The sequence below is a fragment of the Sorex araneus genome, chromosome 6, assembly GCF_027595985.1.
Source record: "Sorex araneus isolate mSorAra2 chromosome 6, mSorAra2.pri, whole genome shotgun sequence".
Classification (NCBI taxonomy): Eukaryota; Metazoa; Chordata; class Mammalia; order Eulipotyphla; family Soricidae; genus Sorex; species Sorex araneus.
In genome coordinates, this window is record NC_073307.1 from 165,673,486 (window position 1) to 165,689,019 (window position 15,534).

At 62.8% G+C, this 15,534-nt stretch overlaps 1 protein-coding gene across 1 annotated transcript; it reads right to left on the reverse strand.

The window, feature by feature from the left end:
- Window positions 1-459: 459 nt before the first annotated feature.
- Window positions 460-8,823, reverse strand: UNC93B1 (unc-93 homolog B1, TLR signaling regulator). The gene is made up of 11 exons (XM_055142375.1): window positions 8,653-8,823; window positions 8,393-8,534; window positions 7,714-7,867; window positions 5,799-5,960; window positions 5,585-5,717; window positions 5,334-5,427; window positions 4,900-5,024; window positions 3,794-3,976; window positions 3,137-3,410; window positions 2,192-2,310; window positions 460-1,656 (listed from the first exon to the last, which is right to left on the reverse strand). The coding sequence occupies exons 1-11, from the start codon at window positions 8,746-8,748 to the stop codon at window positions 1,321-1,323; spliced, it is 1,818 nt and encodes a 605-aa protein (XP_054998350.1). The 5' UTR covers window positions 8,749-8,823; the 3' UTR covers window positions 460-1,320.
- Window positions 8,824-15,534: the final 6,711 nt, after the last annotated feature.

A 15,534-nucleotide genomic window follows, 5' to 3' on the forward strand; every position in this document is an offset into this window, starting at 1 on the left:
GGAGGCTCCAAGGTCAGGGGCACCGGGCGGAGGCGCTGGGGGCAGAGGGAAGGGGCTTTGTCAGGTGGGTGTGGACAGGCCAGGGGGCGCTTAGGGGACAGACGCCCCTGGGGGGTTCCCTGAGCGCTGACTCCCTGACTGCCCTCAGTCCAGCCTCGACAGCACTGCCCAGTGGGCTATCCTACCTGGGGGCGGCGGGCCCCTGAGCTTCTGGACCCCCACTGGCTCTGCGTCTCAGGGGCTGAGGCAGGGGGTGGACAGTTGACCTGGGCTCAGACACCACAAACTGGGCACCTTTGACCTGAGGGTCCTGCCCCCGAAGGAGCCCTTCGGGAGAGGCCGGCAGAAACGCCCCAGAGAGGAAAAGGTTGGGGGCGGAGGCCAGAGCCTGGGCCTCAGAAATGTCCTTTTATTCTTGGGGCCACACCCAGTGATGCTCAGGGGTTACTCCTGGCAGTGCTCAGGGGACCATGTGGGACGCCAGGGATAGAACCCGAGTCGGTTGCTGCAGACGAGAGTCCTGCCCGCTGGACGGCCGTCCTTTATTTCAATCTTATTTATGATTTTGGGCTTGGGCCACACCCAGTGTTGCTCAGGGATCAGTCCTGGTGCTTGGGAGGGGTCCAAGTGTCCACAGCGGGGGCAGAACTGGAGCCCAGCACACGCAAGCCAACGGCCTAACCCGGAACTGTCCTGCCCCGGGGCCGATCTTTAAATCCCCAGGGAACTGGCAGCCCCCTTGGTCACTGCGGGCACCCGGGGACCTTCTGGGCTTTTCTCTGGGGAGGATGGGACAGGGCTGGCAGCCGCAGTGGGTGGCGGGGGCGGGGCAGGGGGCTCCAGTCAAGTCCGGGGTCAGCCAGGCCCCGTGCACATCCCACACAGCCTGACCCCCAGGGCTCTTTACTGCTTGTTCCGGGGACAGTCGCGCCTCAGCCCCACAGGGGGTGCAAAGCTCACAGCGAGTTAGCACAGCGAGAGAGAGAGCAGAGAGCGAGAGCGAGGGGGGAGAGGGGGGAAGAGGGAGAGAGAGGGGGAGAGAGAGCAAGAGAGAGGGAGAGGCAGAGAGTGAGACAGACAGACAGACAGACAGACAGACAGACAGAGAGCCTATTGGTCGCCTGGCCAGGGCGCGGGGTGGGGGCTGCGTGCTGTCTCTCAAACCCGAGGTCTCACCCGTGGGTCTCAGGCCCCCATCCGCCCTGGAGGTGGCTCAGCCCAGGCCCCAGGGGACGCCCCTCTCGAGGAGGTGCAGGGGTCCTCCCTGAAAATGGCACACAGGTGTCTCTGGCCCTGAGCAGGGGCGGACGGGCGGGGCCCTCACTGCTCCTCCGGCCCGTCCCCTCCCTGCGCCTGTTCGTAGGGGCAAGGCCGGCGATAGACGGCGGGTTCAGGGCTAGGCCGGGTCCCGGCAGGTGGGGCCTCCTCCTCCAGGCAGTCCTCGGGGCCTCCTCCTGCTCCAGCACCTCCCTGCTCGGCCTCCCCGTCACTCGCGTCCGAGTTGTCCTCCTCCAGGTAGCGGTAGCCGCGCACCTTGTGCTGGGGCCGCGGGATGCGGGGCTGGCGGGGCAGCAGGCCGCGACGCAGCTTCTGCTCCATCCACAGGTAGGACACCACGGCCGCCACCAGCGTCAGCAGCAGCACCACCAGCTTTGCCTGGGGGCGCCGGGGGTGGGGTCAGGGCAGTCCACGCCCCCCCCAGCCCTGCCCACCCGGCCGTGCCCCTCAGGGTCGCGTCCCTCGGTTTCCCCAAGTGCCGACGGCAGCCTCTCTGCCTCTAGAGGTGACGGTGACACAGTGGCATTGACTGCTCAGAGCCATTCAAGAGGGGGGTCTGCTCTGTGCCCCCCACCCCGGGGGCCGTGCTGTGGCCTGGCTGCGTCTTTCTGTCCGTCCTCCTTGGTTCATGTAGGGGCTGTGGGGGGCTTCTATCAGGGCCAGGCAGTGGCTGGGGCACGGGGCCGGCCACGGGGAGAGACGAGCCTTGGGCACCCACCCCGGAGCTGGGGTGCAGCCCCAGAGAGAGCAGAGTGAAGGAGTTCACTCCGGGTAAGCTGAGGCAGAGGGGTGCAGGACCAAGCGCCGGATCTGGTGAGTGGCCCTGCCCACAGAGCTTGGCGGCCAGGGGGACCCTAGAAGCCACCTTGTTCCCCGAGGTGGCGAGGGGGGCTGACGCCCGGAGGCAGCCCACCTTCATGGGTAAGCTGGAGCCCAGGTAGACCACGAAGATGGCCACGGCCTGCCACCAGTGGTAGATGGTGAAGATGAAGTCCTGCCTCTCTTTGTCCTCGTACAGGATTCCCAGGAGTGCTGCGGAGAAAGAGGGGCGCTGTCCCCTGGCGCCCAGCCCCCTCCTGGCGCCCCCCCCACCCTGCACCTAGAAACCCCGGGTTTGTGGGTCCTGGCCCGCCCCCTAGTGGTGATGCTGGGTGTGACGCCGCCAGGAGAGTGAGAAGCTGCTCAGGGCCCTTCCTGCCGCTCCCAAAGGCCACAGCTGCTGGGAGACCCCCTCCCGCCCACCCTCCTAGGCCCCCTGGTGATACAACACCCTGCAGGGCGCGCCAGGCTTGGGGAGGGCACACAGCCTGGGGAAACAAGTGTTCTGCAAAGCAAACCATCATGTGGGGTGGGGGGGCTGGAGAGACAGTACAGAGGGGAGGGCATCTGCCTTGCACATAGGCCAACCCAGGTTCGATCCTTGCACCCCACAGGATCCCCCAAGCACCGCCAGGAGTGATTCCTGAGTGCAGAGCCAGGAGTAACCCCTGAGCATCGCCAGGTATGACCAAAGAAAGAAAAAAAAAAAACCCAAAACCATGGGGAGGGGGCTGCACTCGTTCTCCAAAGAAGGCCCCCAGATCCTAGGCTCCTCAAATAAGAGAGAGCGCACAGGGAGCTGGGCCTGGCGCACGTCCAGTCCTATTTTGGCCGCTGTCCAGAGCTGGGCGCCCCGCAGCTATAGGGTCAAGGGGACTCGACTCCTCACGCTACAAACACCGACTTCCTGGCATGGTGGCTCAGGCCCCCCACGGCCACGGGAGCCCGTGACCGGCGTCCCGGCCCAGAGGACCCAGGCCACTCTCCCCAGGGTGCTGGTGCCCCCCCCCCCACATCCTAACGCGGCCCCGGTACTCACTGCTGAGGCTGATCTTGTTGAGGGCGCTGCCCACGCCCCACAGCACGGCCACCACGTACAGGGTCCACATGTGCTGCAGGGTCCGTGGCGCCGGCGCCCACAGAAAGAGGCCGAGAATGAGGAGCAGGTGCAGCATGGCCCCGGCCACCAGGGGCACCGAGCGCGGCAGCCAGAGCCCCAGCAGGCCCAGGAGGGACGAGGCGGACGCGCCCAGGCCGTAAGCCACGAGGAGGTTGGCCAGGCGCTCCAGCCCCACAGAACACACGCCGTAGCCCTGCGGAGAGGGGCACTCGCTGGAGGCAGCTGGCCGGCCCGGGCCCTGCCCCCTGCGTGCAGCTCACTGTAGGTCACACTCTGCCCTCTGCAGGCCACCGGGGCCAGCGCCCTTCCAGCATCCTGGAAGGGTCCAGGAGACAGAGGGTGAGAAAATGTCTGGGCAGTCCCCAAAGCTCCAGGCTGTCTGTCCCCCCAGCCCTCATGGAACCGAGTGCGTGTGGACCTGACCCTCCCGCGGCCTGACCGAGCACTCAGCAAGGTCACCTAAGCTAAGAAAAGCGCGGGATGGACACTGGAGACACACATGCGCACACACTCAGGTATTTCAAGACGACTCGTGTGTCTGACATTCGCTTTTCACGGCTCGCTGGCTCTCCTTACCAGGGCGATGCCCGTGCAGGCAAAGAGCACCTCAAAGCCGCTGTAGATAAAGAAGGGCACGAGGTGCCGCAGGCGGTAGTCGCGGATGTGCTTGAAGGGCAGCTGGAAGATGTTGCCCCAGCCCACGCTGCGCAGGTCAATCTCTTCCGTGGGCCGGTAGGCGGCGCCACACAGACCCAGCACCTGCAGACCGGGTGGGAAAGGCAGGGTTTGCAACCAGCCCCGCCCAGGGACACGCCCACAGCGAGGTCCCACCCACCAGAACACGCCCACAAACCTTGGCACCGCCCCTGGCCTCGGTGGCCCCACCCCCAAAAGTATCACGCATCAACCCACCTCCTCCGGTTCTCCCTGCACCCTCATCTTCAGCTCCGCCTTCCATAACACATCACCCCTAGGTCTCAGCCCCTCAGATCCCTCCCGCCCCTTACACACTCCGCAGGTGTTGGCCCCGCCCCTGAACCACAATCCCGCCCTCTTCCAGCCCAGGCTCCGCCCCTGACCACAACCCCACCTTCTTCCAGCCCAGGCTCCGCCCCTGATCTGAAACCCCGCCCTCTTCCAGCCCAGGCTCCACCACTGAACCTCAATCCCGCCTTTTTCCAGCCCAGACTCCACCCCTGAACCGTAACTTCAACCTCCGGGCCCAGGCTCCACCCCTGGGCCGAAATCCCGGCATTCTTTCAACCCGGGCTCCACCCCTGAATTGCAACCCCACCACATCCCCCCCTAGGTTCTGCCCCTGAACCCCAAACCCACTCTCCCCCAGCCCAGGCTCCGCCCCTGAACGGCAACCCCGCCCCCGTCCGACCTGGGCTCCGCCCCCAACTGCAACCCCGCCCTCTCAGCCCAGGCCGAGTCCCAGACCCACACCCCAGACCTTGGCCCGCCTCCAAGCCTCAGACCCCAGCCCCTAGCCGCACCACTCCGCCTCCAGGTCACGGTCACTGCCCCAATCTCACTCATACTGCCTGTTATTACCACTCCCCCCAGGTTGAGCCCTCCCTCCTTGGGCTGGGGCTGGGTCTCAGCACCCTCCCGGCACAGCCCTCACCCCCAGACCAGGCCAGGCGCCCCCTGCCCACCAGCCCTGCCCGGGCCCGCACCAGCAGCATGGCGAAGAAGGCCACGGCCATGAGCGCGCTCTCCACCACGATGAGGTTGCGGCTGCGCGGCAGCGTGCGGAGGACCGTCTTGTTGAAGCCGCTGAGGATGCCGTGGCTGTTGGTACCTGCGAAGGGCGGGGCCCGCCTTGTGAGACCCCCCCCCAAGTGATAGACGGGGCTGGCGAAGGCAGGCTCCAGGGCGAGTAGGCTGGAGCTGGGTGCAACCCAGGCAAGGAGCAACCTCCCACTTCCTGAATTACAGCCTCAAGTACTGCGGGAGGGGCGCCTCCACTCACTTGGCCTGACCCGGGCCTAAAGATAGCTTTCCCGCCTCAGCACGGGTGGCACTTCCTCCAGGCAGCCTTCCCTGATACCCACCCCCCTCCCCTCCACTCTGTGCAGGCCTTGGGGAAGTAAGTCCCCGCAGCACTCACCGCAGCTGGACACGGAGTACAGCGTGTGGTTCAGGTCATACAGGTAGTGGTTCAGGAAGTAGATCATGGGCAGCTGGGCACAGGCGAAACTCAGCTGTGGGCGGGACGGCAGCTTGGACCAAGCAGGGGGCACGGGTGTGGTCTGGGGGCAGGGGGCAGGGGGCAGGAGCCCTCCCCCCTCCCCCGTGTGGGCAGCTGGGGGCGGCACAGGGCAGAGGGGCTGGAGCTGAGTCCCCCGCCCCCGCACGCACGTGGAAGCAGCTGTAGAAGACGGTCTGGAAGACCAGGAGGTAGGGCGCGTGGGAGCCCCGGGGCGCGCGCTGCTTCGGGCCGCGCTCCTCCCGCTCCTTGAAGTGGACGTACTCCTCGTACTTCTGGGCCATCCTGCGCACAGACGAGGGGGCAGGCTCTCCCCGCTTCCTGCCCGGCCGCCCGGCCCCCCGGCCCCCCGGCCCGCAGGCTCACCTGGTGATGTAGTTCCCCAGGGACGCCCACAGTGGCACGATGGCCACGCCCAGGGCCACGGCGGAGGGCACCAGGGTGTAGTAGCGCTCCCAGTAGTTGGTGGAGACAAAGAGAGCATAGATGCCCACGCCCAGGAACATCATCCACTTGGTGCCGAAAAACCTGTGGCAGGGAGGGGAGGGGCTAGGTCAGGGGTCAGGGGTCAGGGACCAGTTTATTTACTTCTTTATTTTGGTTTGGGGACACGTGGCCATGCCTAGGACTTACTCCTGGCTCTGCACTCAGGGATCACGACTAGCGGGCTCAGGGGACCGTCGGGGGTGCCAAGGGTTGAACCCAGGTTGGCTGTGAGCAAGGCCAGCTGATTCTGTCACTCCAGCCCCAGGATCCCTTGCGTGTTGCCTGGAAGTCCCTACCCCCCATTCTGCAAATGAGCCATGGCGGGTGCAGACTCTGGCCTGCGTGGCCATGTCCACCTGGCCGCTGGGCCAAGACCCCAGCCCAGGAGGCGGGGGCCCTAAGGGTCACACGCCCAGGAAGCCAGCCCCGCTGAGCCGGGCAGAGAGGGAAGTGGCATCACTGGGTCCACACCTGGGCTCCTGCCCTGGCCATGACCCACTGTGGCCAGCCAGTCGGTTTCCTCTCCGTGGGCCCCCAGGACAAGCCTGGCTGGGGTTGACAAGTCACCCGCTGACCGGCTAGGGGCCCCGTAGGGCACAGAGGCTGGCCAGCCTAGAACTCCAGGGGGCCTTGGGGGTTTTATTTACTGGTATTCCTGTCCGTAAGGTCCCTCTAGATTCCACAGAGCTCAGAGCTCTGGGGGTACAATTACTTCTTCTGCCAAGGCAGGGATAAACGAGCCAGTTCTTTGGTTACGCTTAAAGCACAGCCGGGAGGGGTGGGAGCCCTAGTGCAGCGGGGAGGGCGCTTGCCTTGCGTGCGGCTGACCGGGTCCCATCCCGGCTCCCTAGGTGGTCTCCTGAGCCCACCAGGAGCGATCCCTAAGTGCAGAGCCAGGAGTCAGACCTGAAAATCGCTGGATGTGGCCCAACACCCTCCCCATGCCACCAAAAAAGGAACCGGCTTTAAGCACCGTGTGGCTGTGGTGTCTGCTCAGAGGGTACCGGCACCCCCCTGCGGCCGGCAGAGAGCCCAGGCCCCGGCTCAGGGGGCGCTGCCTTTGCCTTGCAGATGTGAGGCCCCGGGTTTGACCACCAGCACCGCAAAGGGAGAAGCAGGGGCAGTGGACAGCGGCCACTCGCTCCCGCCAAGGACCAAGGACCGCAGACAGCGGCCACTGCACTGCCTGGGAGAAGAGGGTCTCGTCCTGGTGTCGCCGATGATTGGTTTTGGTTTTGGGGTCACACCCAGCAATGCTCAGGGGTTACTCCTGCTCTGCGCTCAGGGATCACTCCTGGTGGTGCTCGGGGGACCCTATGGGATGCCAGGGATCGAACCCGGGTTGGCAGTGCGCAAGACCAGCGCCCTCCCCGCTGTGCTGTGGCTCGGCCCCTCCATGCTGGGGGGCTCGCGGAGGTTCTGTCTTTTTTGAGACGTGGAAGAACTAAAGCCCGTCAGAGACCTCCACCCGACGGGGCGGGAGCGGGCTGGGGGCGGCTTTCTGCTGCCTGGGGGCTCCGGTTAAGCCCCTCTGTCATGCTGTGCCCTGTCTGTGAGAAATGACCCCCCCCCAACAGCTGTCGCCGCTGCCGGGGCTGGCGGTGGTGGGGTGCCTGATCGATGCTTTCCGGGAACCCCTCACCTCGCGCCGCCGCCGCCAGAAAGCTCCTGGTGGCCCAGACTGCAGACCCCGGCAGGCGGCTGGCGACGCTGGTGAGTCCTGCGTCTCAGAGCAGATGTCCGGGCCAAGCCCTCCCCGCCCCCTAGCAGGTGGGGCCCGTGGCTGCGCGCGCACCTGATGAGCACGGGCGTGTAGAGCAGCGCGGCGATGGGGGTGACGTTGATGCCCATGAGCATCTTGCTGTCGATGTCGGGGAGCCCCATGTTGCCGTACTTCACCTCGCGGTATGTCTCGTCGTAGTGCAGGACCAGCTGCATCTGCAGGAGGCCTGGGCACCGCGCGGGCCCCGGGGACCCCAATTCCAACACCAGGAGGAGTGCAGGGGGGGCATCCTGCCACCCAGCCCACGTCTGAATGCAGACCCCCCCCCAAGACCAGCTGGCCTCCCCCATTCTTGAATTTCTATTCCTTTGTGATTCGGGGGTCGCGGTGCGGGGGCTACTCGCAGCTCAGTGCTCAGGGATTGCTCTGGGCAGCCCGCAGGGAACCATGTGAGGTGCCCGGGAGCCCCCAGCCAGCTCTCCCCACTTTGAGACTCCAGCCCCCCGCCCCACGCAGCCCCGGTCTAGGAGGGTCCCTCTCCGAGGTTCCGGTCGGGACCCGGGGACCTCCTCGCCCCCAGCACGTGGGTGGGCGGGCGGTCGCAGCGGCAGCTGGGGGGACGGCAGGCGGGAAGCGAAAGAGGAAGGAACCCCGCGAACGCTTAGGTTTCTTTTTCCCAGTCTGGGCCTTGCAGGGGGGGAGTGTGCGGGGCGCGCCCGGGCCGCCCCCCTGGCCGCGGGCGCCCCCGTACCCAGGTAGACGCCGTAGGTGAGCGCGCCCGCCGCGCTGGCCGCCAGCACGTTGCGCAGCACCCCCAGGCGCTTGCGGCGGTAGTAGCGGCGCTCCTCCTCCTCCTCGTTGTAGTTGGGGTACGCGCCCACCAGCTCGTCCAGCTGCGGGGCACGCGCGGCCGTCACCCCGCGGCCCGCGCGCGCCCCCGCCGGCGCCCCGTGCCCGCGCCCCGTGCCCGCGCCCCGTGCCCGGGCCCCGTGCGCCCCCCGCGCCGCTCACCGGGGCCGCCGGCCCGTCGGGGACCCGCCGCCGGTCCTCATCGTCCTGCGGCCCCGCGGCGCCCGCCACCGGGTACACCTGCGGCTCCTCCTCCATGCCCGAGCCCGCGGGGAGCCCGGCCGGCCGCTGTCCCGCCGCGGGGAAGACGCTTCCTCCGCGCGGGGACCCGCCCCGCCGCCCCGCCGCCCCGCCTCGGCGCCGCCTCCGCGAGCGCCCGGAGTGTGCGGGGTGCCCGTGCGCCCCCGTGCGTCCCGGCGCGGCCAGGGGTGCCCGTGCGTCCCGGCGAGTGCAGGGGTGCCCGTGCGCTGGGGTCTGTGCAAGGGTGCCCGTGCGTCCCGGCGCGGCCAGAGGCGTCTGATGATCCCGACGTGTGCAGGGGTGCCCATGCGCCAGGGTCTGTGCCCGGGTGCCCGTGCGCCCCCTTGTGGCCCATAGTGTGGGGGAAGGGATGCCTATGAGTCCTGGCTCTGTGCTCAGGCTACCCTACAACCCATGAGTCCCGTCTATGGTGTGTGTGTGCGCGTGTGTAGGGGTGCCCGTGTGTGTCCCTGTCAGAGATGTGAGATCCAGTCCCATTTAATCACTTCCTGCTTTTTTTTTTCTTTTGGGGTCACACCCAGCAATGCTCAGGGGTTACTCCTGGCTTTGCACTCAGGAATTACTCCTGGCGGTGCTTGGGGGACCATATGGGATGCCGGGGATCGAACCCGGGTCGGCCGCGTGCAAGGCGAACGCCCTACCCGCTATGCTATCACTCCGGCCCCAATCACTTCCTGCTTTGTAATTGGGGGGTTCACTCCACTTGCTGTGCCTCAGTTTCCTCTGCTGAAAACAGGGGGGCTCTTGGGAGCATGGTTCCATCAGTGGCGCTGGGAACACCAGACACTCCTTTGCCCCAAGTGAAAGTTGACCGCTGGCCCCCGCGTCACTCAGAAAACCCAGCTCAGAGTTAACCCGAGGTGTGACCAAACTGATGCCATCAAAACTAGAGTAAGGGGGCTGGAGCGATAGCACAGCGGGGAGGGCGTTCGCCTTGCACACGCTTGACCTGGGTTCGATTCCCAGCATCCCATAGGGTCCCCTGAGCACCGCCAGGAGTAATTCCTGAGTGCAGGGCCAGGAGTAACCCCTGGGCATTGTCGGGTGTGACCCAAAAAGAAAAAAATAACCTAGAAAAAATATAGAGGTAAGTGAGCATCTGGACTTGAGTGCTGTGATATTTTGTCTAGACATAAAGGCACAAGCCAAGAAGAAACAGCCAGTGAGATGACACAGACATGGACGCTTCTCTCCTGCAAAGAAACAACAGGACAGTGGAGAAACAGGCCGGAAAGAGAGCGGAGCGGGGAGGCACTGGCTTTGCAACAAGGCCAACCCAGATTCGACCCCCGGCACCCCAGATGGTCCCCTGAGTGCAGTCAGGCGTCAGGAGTAAGCTCTGAGCACCACCAGGTGTGGCCCCCAAACAAACAAACAAGCCAACTAAAATATTAAATAAATAAATGAAAGGCACCCTACAGGGGTCAGAGTGACAGCACAGGTGAGTAGGGCACTGCCCTGCAGGTGGCCTGCCTGGTTCCATACGTAACATCCCATATGTCCCCTGAGCCCACCAGGAGTGACCCTTGAGAGCCAGCAGTAAGCCCTGAGCACCACTGGGTGTCGCCCTCCAATCCTCCCCACCAATGGCAACCTACGAATGGGGAGGGGGGGGTCTATGGCTGTAACCCAAGCATCAGATGAGGTGCTAAGACCCAACCTGTGTAAGGAACTCACACGGTACAGTGGGCACAGAACAGGACTGGCCAGAGAACGGGGGAGGGGGAGAGCTTGGGGAGAGGTGTTTGTCTTGCACTGGGCCAACCTGGGTTCAACCCCTGGCTCACCGTGTGGACTCCTGAGCCCACCATGAGTAATTTCCTTTTTTTTTTTTTTTTTTTTGCTTTTTGGGTCACACCCGGCGATGCACAGGGGTTACTCCTGGCTCTGCACTCAGGAATCACCCCTGGCGGTGCTCAGGGGACCATATGGGATGCTGGGAATTGAACCCGGGTCGGCCACATGCAAGGCAAACGCCCTCCCCGCTGTGCTATTGCTCCAGTCCCCACCATGAGTAATTTCTAAGCGCAGAGGCAGGAAGAAGCCCTGAGCACTGCTGGGCGTACCCCACAGTGGAGGGGCCGAAGAATGAAAGGGCCATTTAAACGGCCCGCACATATATGTGTGGGCACTCACATCCTTAACACACATGTGCATGGCACCCAGGCTCCTGACACACACATGCATGGGCGCCCACATCCCTGACACATGTACATGAGCTTCCAGGTTCCTGACACACACAGGCGTGGGCGCCCGTGTCCCCGAGGCTCAGGCCTGCACTGGGGCCTCACACATAAGGATGAGCACAAATGTATCACGGGCTGGCCTGGAGGGATAGCACAGCGGGGAGGGCGTTTGCCTTTCATGCGGCCAACCTGGGTTTGATTCCTAGCATCCCATAAGGTCCCTCGAGCACCGCCAGGAGTAATTCCTGAGTGCAGAGCCAGGAGTAACCCCTGTTACTCGCTGGGTGACCCAAAAAGTAAAAAAAACAAAACAAAATCAAATCAAATGTATCACATCACATGCTGCTGAGGATGTGGGGACAGGGCCGTTGTGTGGTGTTGGTGGGACCCAACCGTGATGGAAAACTCAATGACTGTTCCTCAGAATTCAAACCCCTGAGCCAAACTGAGGGGTCCGAGGCTTTCCATGCACGAGGCCCAGCTTTGACCCCCAGCACTGCTGGTCCCCCAGATTCTGCAAGGAGCAGCGCCCAAGCACAGAGCTGGTGGTGCCCCACCCCCACCCAACCCTGCGGTCCAGGCCCCTGCTTCCGGGTGCAGGCCGGTCAGCGCTGAGGCCTGCCCCTGTGCTCTCTATGGATTGCAACAACACCCAGGAAGTGGGAACCGCCAAAAACCCGTCAGTGTGAAGGGCTAAACCAGCAAGTGAACGGCACACGGGGCTGCACGGCCCGGCTTGGCTGCACTGTAGGCCCCAGGTAGCTCCGGAGCCGCCCCCGGCGAGTACCAGCCAACAGCTCCGAGACTGCCCCAACAGTTCACGACGGTGCTTGTGGTGGTTTTCCGGCACAAGGCTGTGTTCTGCTCAACAGACCATGTTCGGATGAGTGCAAACCCAACTTTCACGAGCACTGGGAAAACCAGAAGATCCACGAGACCCGCTTCGTTGCAACATGCGCCTTACCACTGTGCTCTTGACTGGTGCTGCAATGTCCAGGCCACGGGCTGGGACAGGGAACAGGAACCCAGAGGGGAGTGACGGATCTCAGGGGCTGGAGGGGTGGTGACCTCGCAGGGAGCCCTGAGCTCACACACACACACACACACACACACACACACACACACACACAGACGGGCACTAAACTAGCTCGGACTCACGCTTGGTGTTTCCCAGCAGCCCCTGCCACGGAAGCCGCCCAACTTCACAGCTAAGACAAGTCGATGGAACTCAAGGGGACACGGCCTCAGGGCTGAGCCCTCTAGGGAGCCCGGGAGAGGGGTGGGCTGAGAATCCTCCGAGGCGTGTAGATGCTGGAGCTCCTGGGGTATGCGGCTGCACATGTGGCCACACGACACCTCCAAATCCCACCACACCGACAACGCGGGAGGAGCTCGGCAAGTAAGGGGAGAGTCGCACAGAAGCCAACACAGCTCACTGAGCTGGCGACAGGTCACAAGTCCTCATTCAATGGCTTCAGTGACACTCTTGTAAGATAGCACTGTCGCACTGTCCCATTGCTCATCAATTTGCTCGAGCGGGCACCAGTAACGTCTCCATTGTGATACTTGTTGTTACTGTTTTTGGCATATTGAATACGCTACAGGGAGCTTGCCAGGCTCTGCCGTGTGGGCGGGATACTCTTGGTAGTTTCGATTCTTCCGTCTCCGAGAGGGACGGAGGAATCGAAACTGGGTCGGCCGCGTGCAAGGCAAACACCCTACCCGCTGTGCTATCACTCTAGTCCATTGTAAGATAGATAACGAATTTCACTCGTTTCACTGAACTTTTGTTTTTGACAATTCCACTGACCACTTTGTCGTAATCAGCGTTTACACAACTAATCTTGTGCCTTCCAAGGGGGAAGGCTTGGGGGTGAGTGGGTGAGAGACTGGGGGCAGTGGTGGAGGGAAGGTCCCACTGGTGGGGGGATTGTGTTGGAACAGTGAATGCCCGAAATAACTGTCCTGTTGATGTCGGTGGGCCCCACGGGTGACTTACGTGAAGCGGGGAGGAGAAAGACAGTCACTTTCTCCCCAGCCACCTCTACCACCCGGGACCCAGGGTTACTGGGTTCTTGTCTCGCTCGTGGAAAAGAATTTCAGGAGTAGACAAGCAGTGAAGTAAACAGATTTTATTTAGAGGTTTCTGAGGGAAGGAGGAAGGGATAAGTGGAAAAGAAAAAACAGTAGGGGTAACACGCTCAAGAAAGAACGCGGGCTTCTCCAAGGGTGGAGGAAGCTCCACACACATCCTAGCACTGGACACGAAAGCATGAAAGTACACATCTCAAGGAGGGAGATGCGGGCGACACATGTGCTCGGCCACATGGACACAAGCAGCACATGGGCTCAGGCAGCATATGCGCGCCCTTCCTTTGTTCAAGGTGGCCTTTATAGGGTTTCTTCAACCTGCCCCCACCCACATGGGGTTTCTTTCCAGGTAAAAGTTCATTGCTAAGGTTACCAAGGAGGTTGGGAGCAGTGATGGCCTTCTTTGGGGAACCTCCTGGGGAGGGGTCCATTATCCTCAGGGTCTGCTGATGGTTTCCTCTGGGTCTTTTGTTTTCTTGAATCTGCAAGTCTTAAGAGTCTCCTTCCCAGACACTCTGTTAAATCTCAATTTTCATTGCCAAGGACCTTTCCCTATTTACCTGCCTACATCACTGTGAGTGACTTTGTATGCCAATGCTTAAAGAAAGTTTAGGGAAAGGAAGAGATGACAGGATAGTTACGGGGCGTGGGGTGGGACCAGCCCTGAGGGAAGCACAGAGACACACAGCAGTGTCGCTCCAGGCTGCCGTACGCCCGCTGCACCTCTCTTTCGTGGGTTTATTTTCTGAGGGGTGGTCACACCCAGAGGTGCTCAGGGCTTACTCCCGGCTCTGCACGCAGGGATCACTCCTGGCAGGCCCCAGGGGCCGTGTGGGTGCTAGAACCAAACACGGCCACGTGCAAGGCCAGCGCCTGCCCACTGTGCTCTCTTTCTGGCCCTATCTGGCTCCTTCTTTTCTGGGCCACCCCCAGCGGTGCTCGGGGATTGATCCTGGCTCTGTGCTCAGGGAGCACTGTTGCTGGTTCTCCGAGGACCACATGGAGTGCCGGGAATCGAGCTAGGGCAGCCATGTGCCGGGCAAACACCTGCCTGCTGTACTGTCTCTGGGGCCCTTGCCTGCACTGTAAGAGATGCCCGGTGGCCTCCCCTGCCCGGCTGCCCCCTGCCTCTCCTCGACACTCTTCCACTCCGGCTCCGGGAATCAGAACCCGCCCTGGTGAGGATGACCCCCGCTATTACATTCTGGGTCATCATCTCTGGCTACGGGTCCGCCCCTAGCCCCCCACCCCCTACCCAGGGACGACTCCACGCATCTCCTAAGCATCGGAGGCTTCTAGATGCCCAACAGTGGTGCGGGCGCAGGGAAGGTGGAGACAGAGACCAAAAATGAGCCCCCAGGCCGGTTCCTTTCTCTGGGTTGTTGCCGTGGGCACGGGAGAGCGAGCCCTCGGTCTTCTCCTAATGGGGAGGGTCCGGAGCAGCACAGAGACCCACGTGCTCCCCTGCGACAGTGGCAGTGCGACCCTGGCACCACAAGGCCCTCTGCGGGCTGCCGGGCACTGCCCGGGGCCCAGGAGATCGCGGCACCTAATGGCCTCCGCAGCCTCAGAGCCTGGGCCTCGCGCTGAGTGGCCAGCAGCTGAGAGCGGCCGGGAGGGAACCCCGGTTCTCCTGAGCATTGTCTGGACACCCCCAGAATAATCGAACAGAGAACTGGTCCCATGGGGAGGATGTGACGGAGATTCAGTCCTCGGCATCCCTGAGCCCTGCCTGGCGTCACCCAGAGGGCAGAGCCAGGAGGGAGCCCTGAGCACTGCCACGTGTGGTCCAAAACCCAAAAGAAAAGTAAAATTAAATAAGAATTCAAAGATTAAAAATAAAAAGGGATACACATGGTAACCTTTCAGGTATCTGTATTATAAACCATAATGCCCAGGAGGGGGGAGGGGGGAGAGACAGAGAGAGAGGGAGAGGGAGGGGGGAGAGAGAGGGAGAAAGAGAGAAAGAGAGGAGAGAGAGAGAGAAAGAGAAAGGGATAGAGAGAAGGGAAAAGAGAGAGGGAGAGCGGGAGAGAGAAAGGGAGAGAAATGGAGCGAGAAAGAGAGAGGGGGAGGAGAGAGGGGAAGAAAAAGAAAGAGAGGGGCTGGAGAGATAGCACAGTGGGTAGGGCGTTTGCCTTGCACACGGCCGACCCGGGTTCGATTCCCAGCATCCCATATGGTCCCCTGAGCACAGCCAGGGGTAATTCCTGAGTGCAGAGCCAGGAGTAACCCCTGTGCATCGCCAGGTGTGACCCAAAAAGAAAAAAAAAGAAAAAGAAAGAGAAAGAGAAGAAAGAAAGAGAAAGGGGCTGGAGTGATAGCACAGCGGGTAGGGCATTTGCCTTACACGCGGCCGACCTGGGTTCGATCCCCGGCATCCCATATGGTCCCCCAAGCACTGCCAGGAGCAATTCCTGAGTGCAGAGCCAGGAGTAACCCCTGAGCATCGCTGGGTGTGACCCAAAAAGAAAAAAAAAAGAAAGAAAGAGAGAGAGAAAGAGAG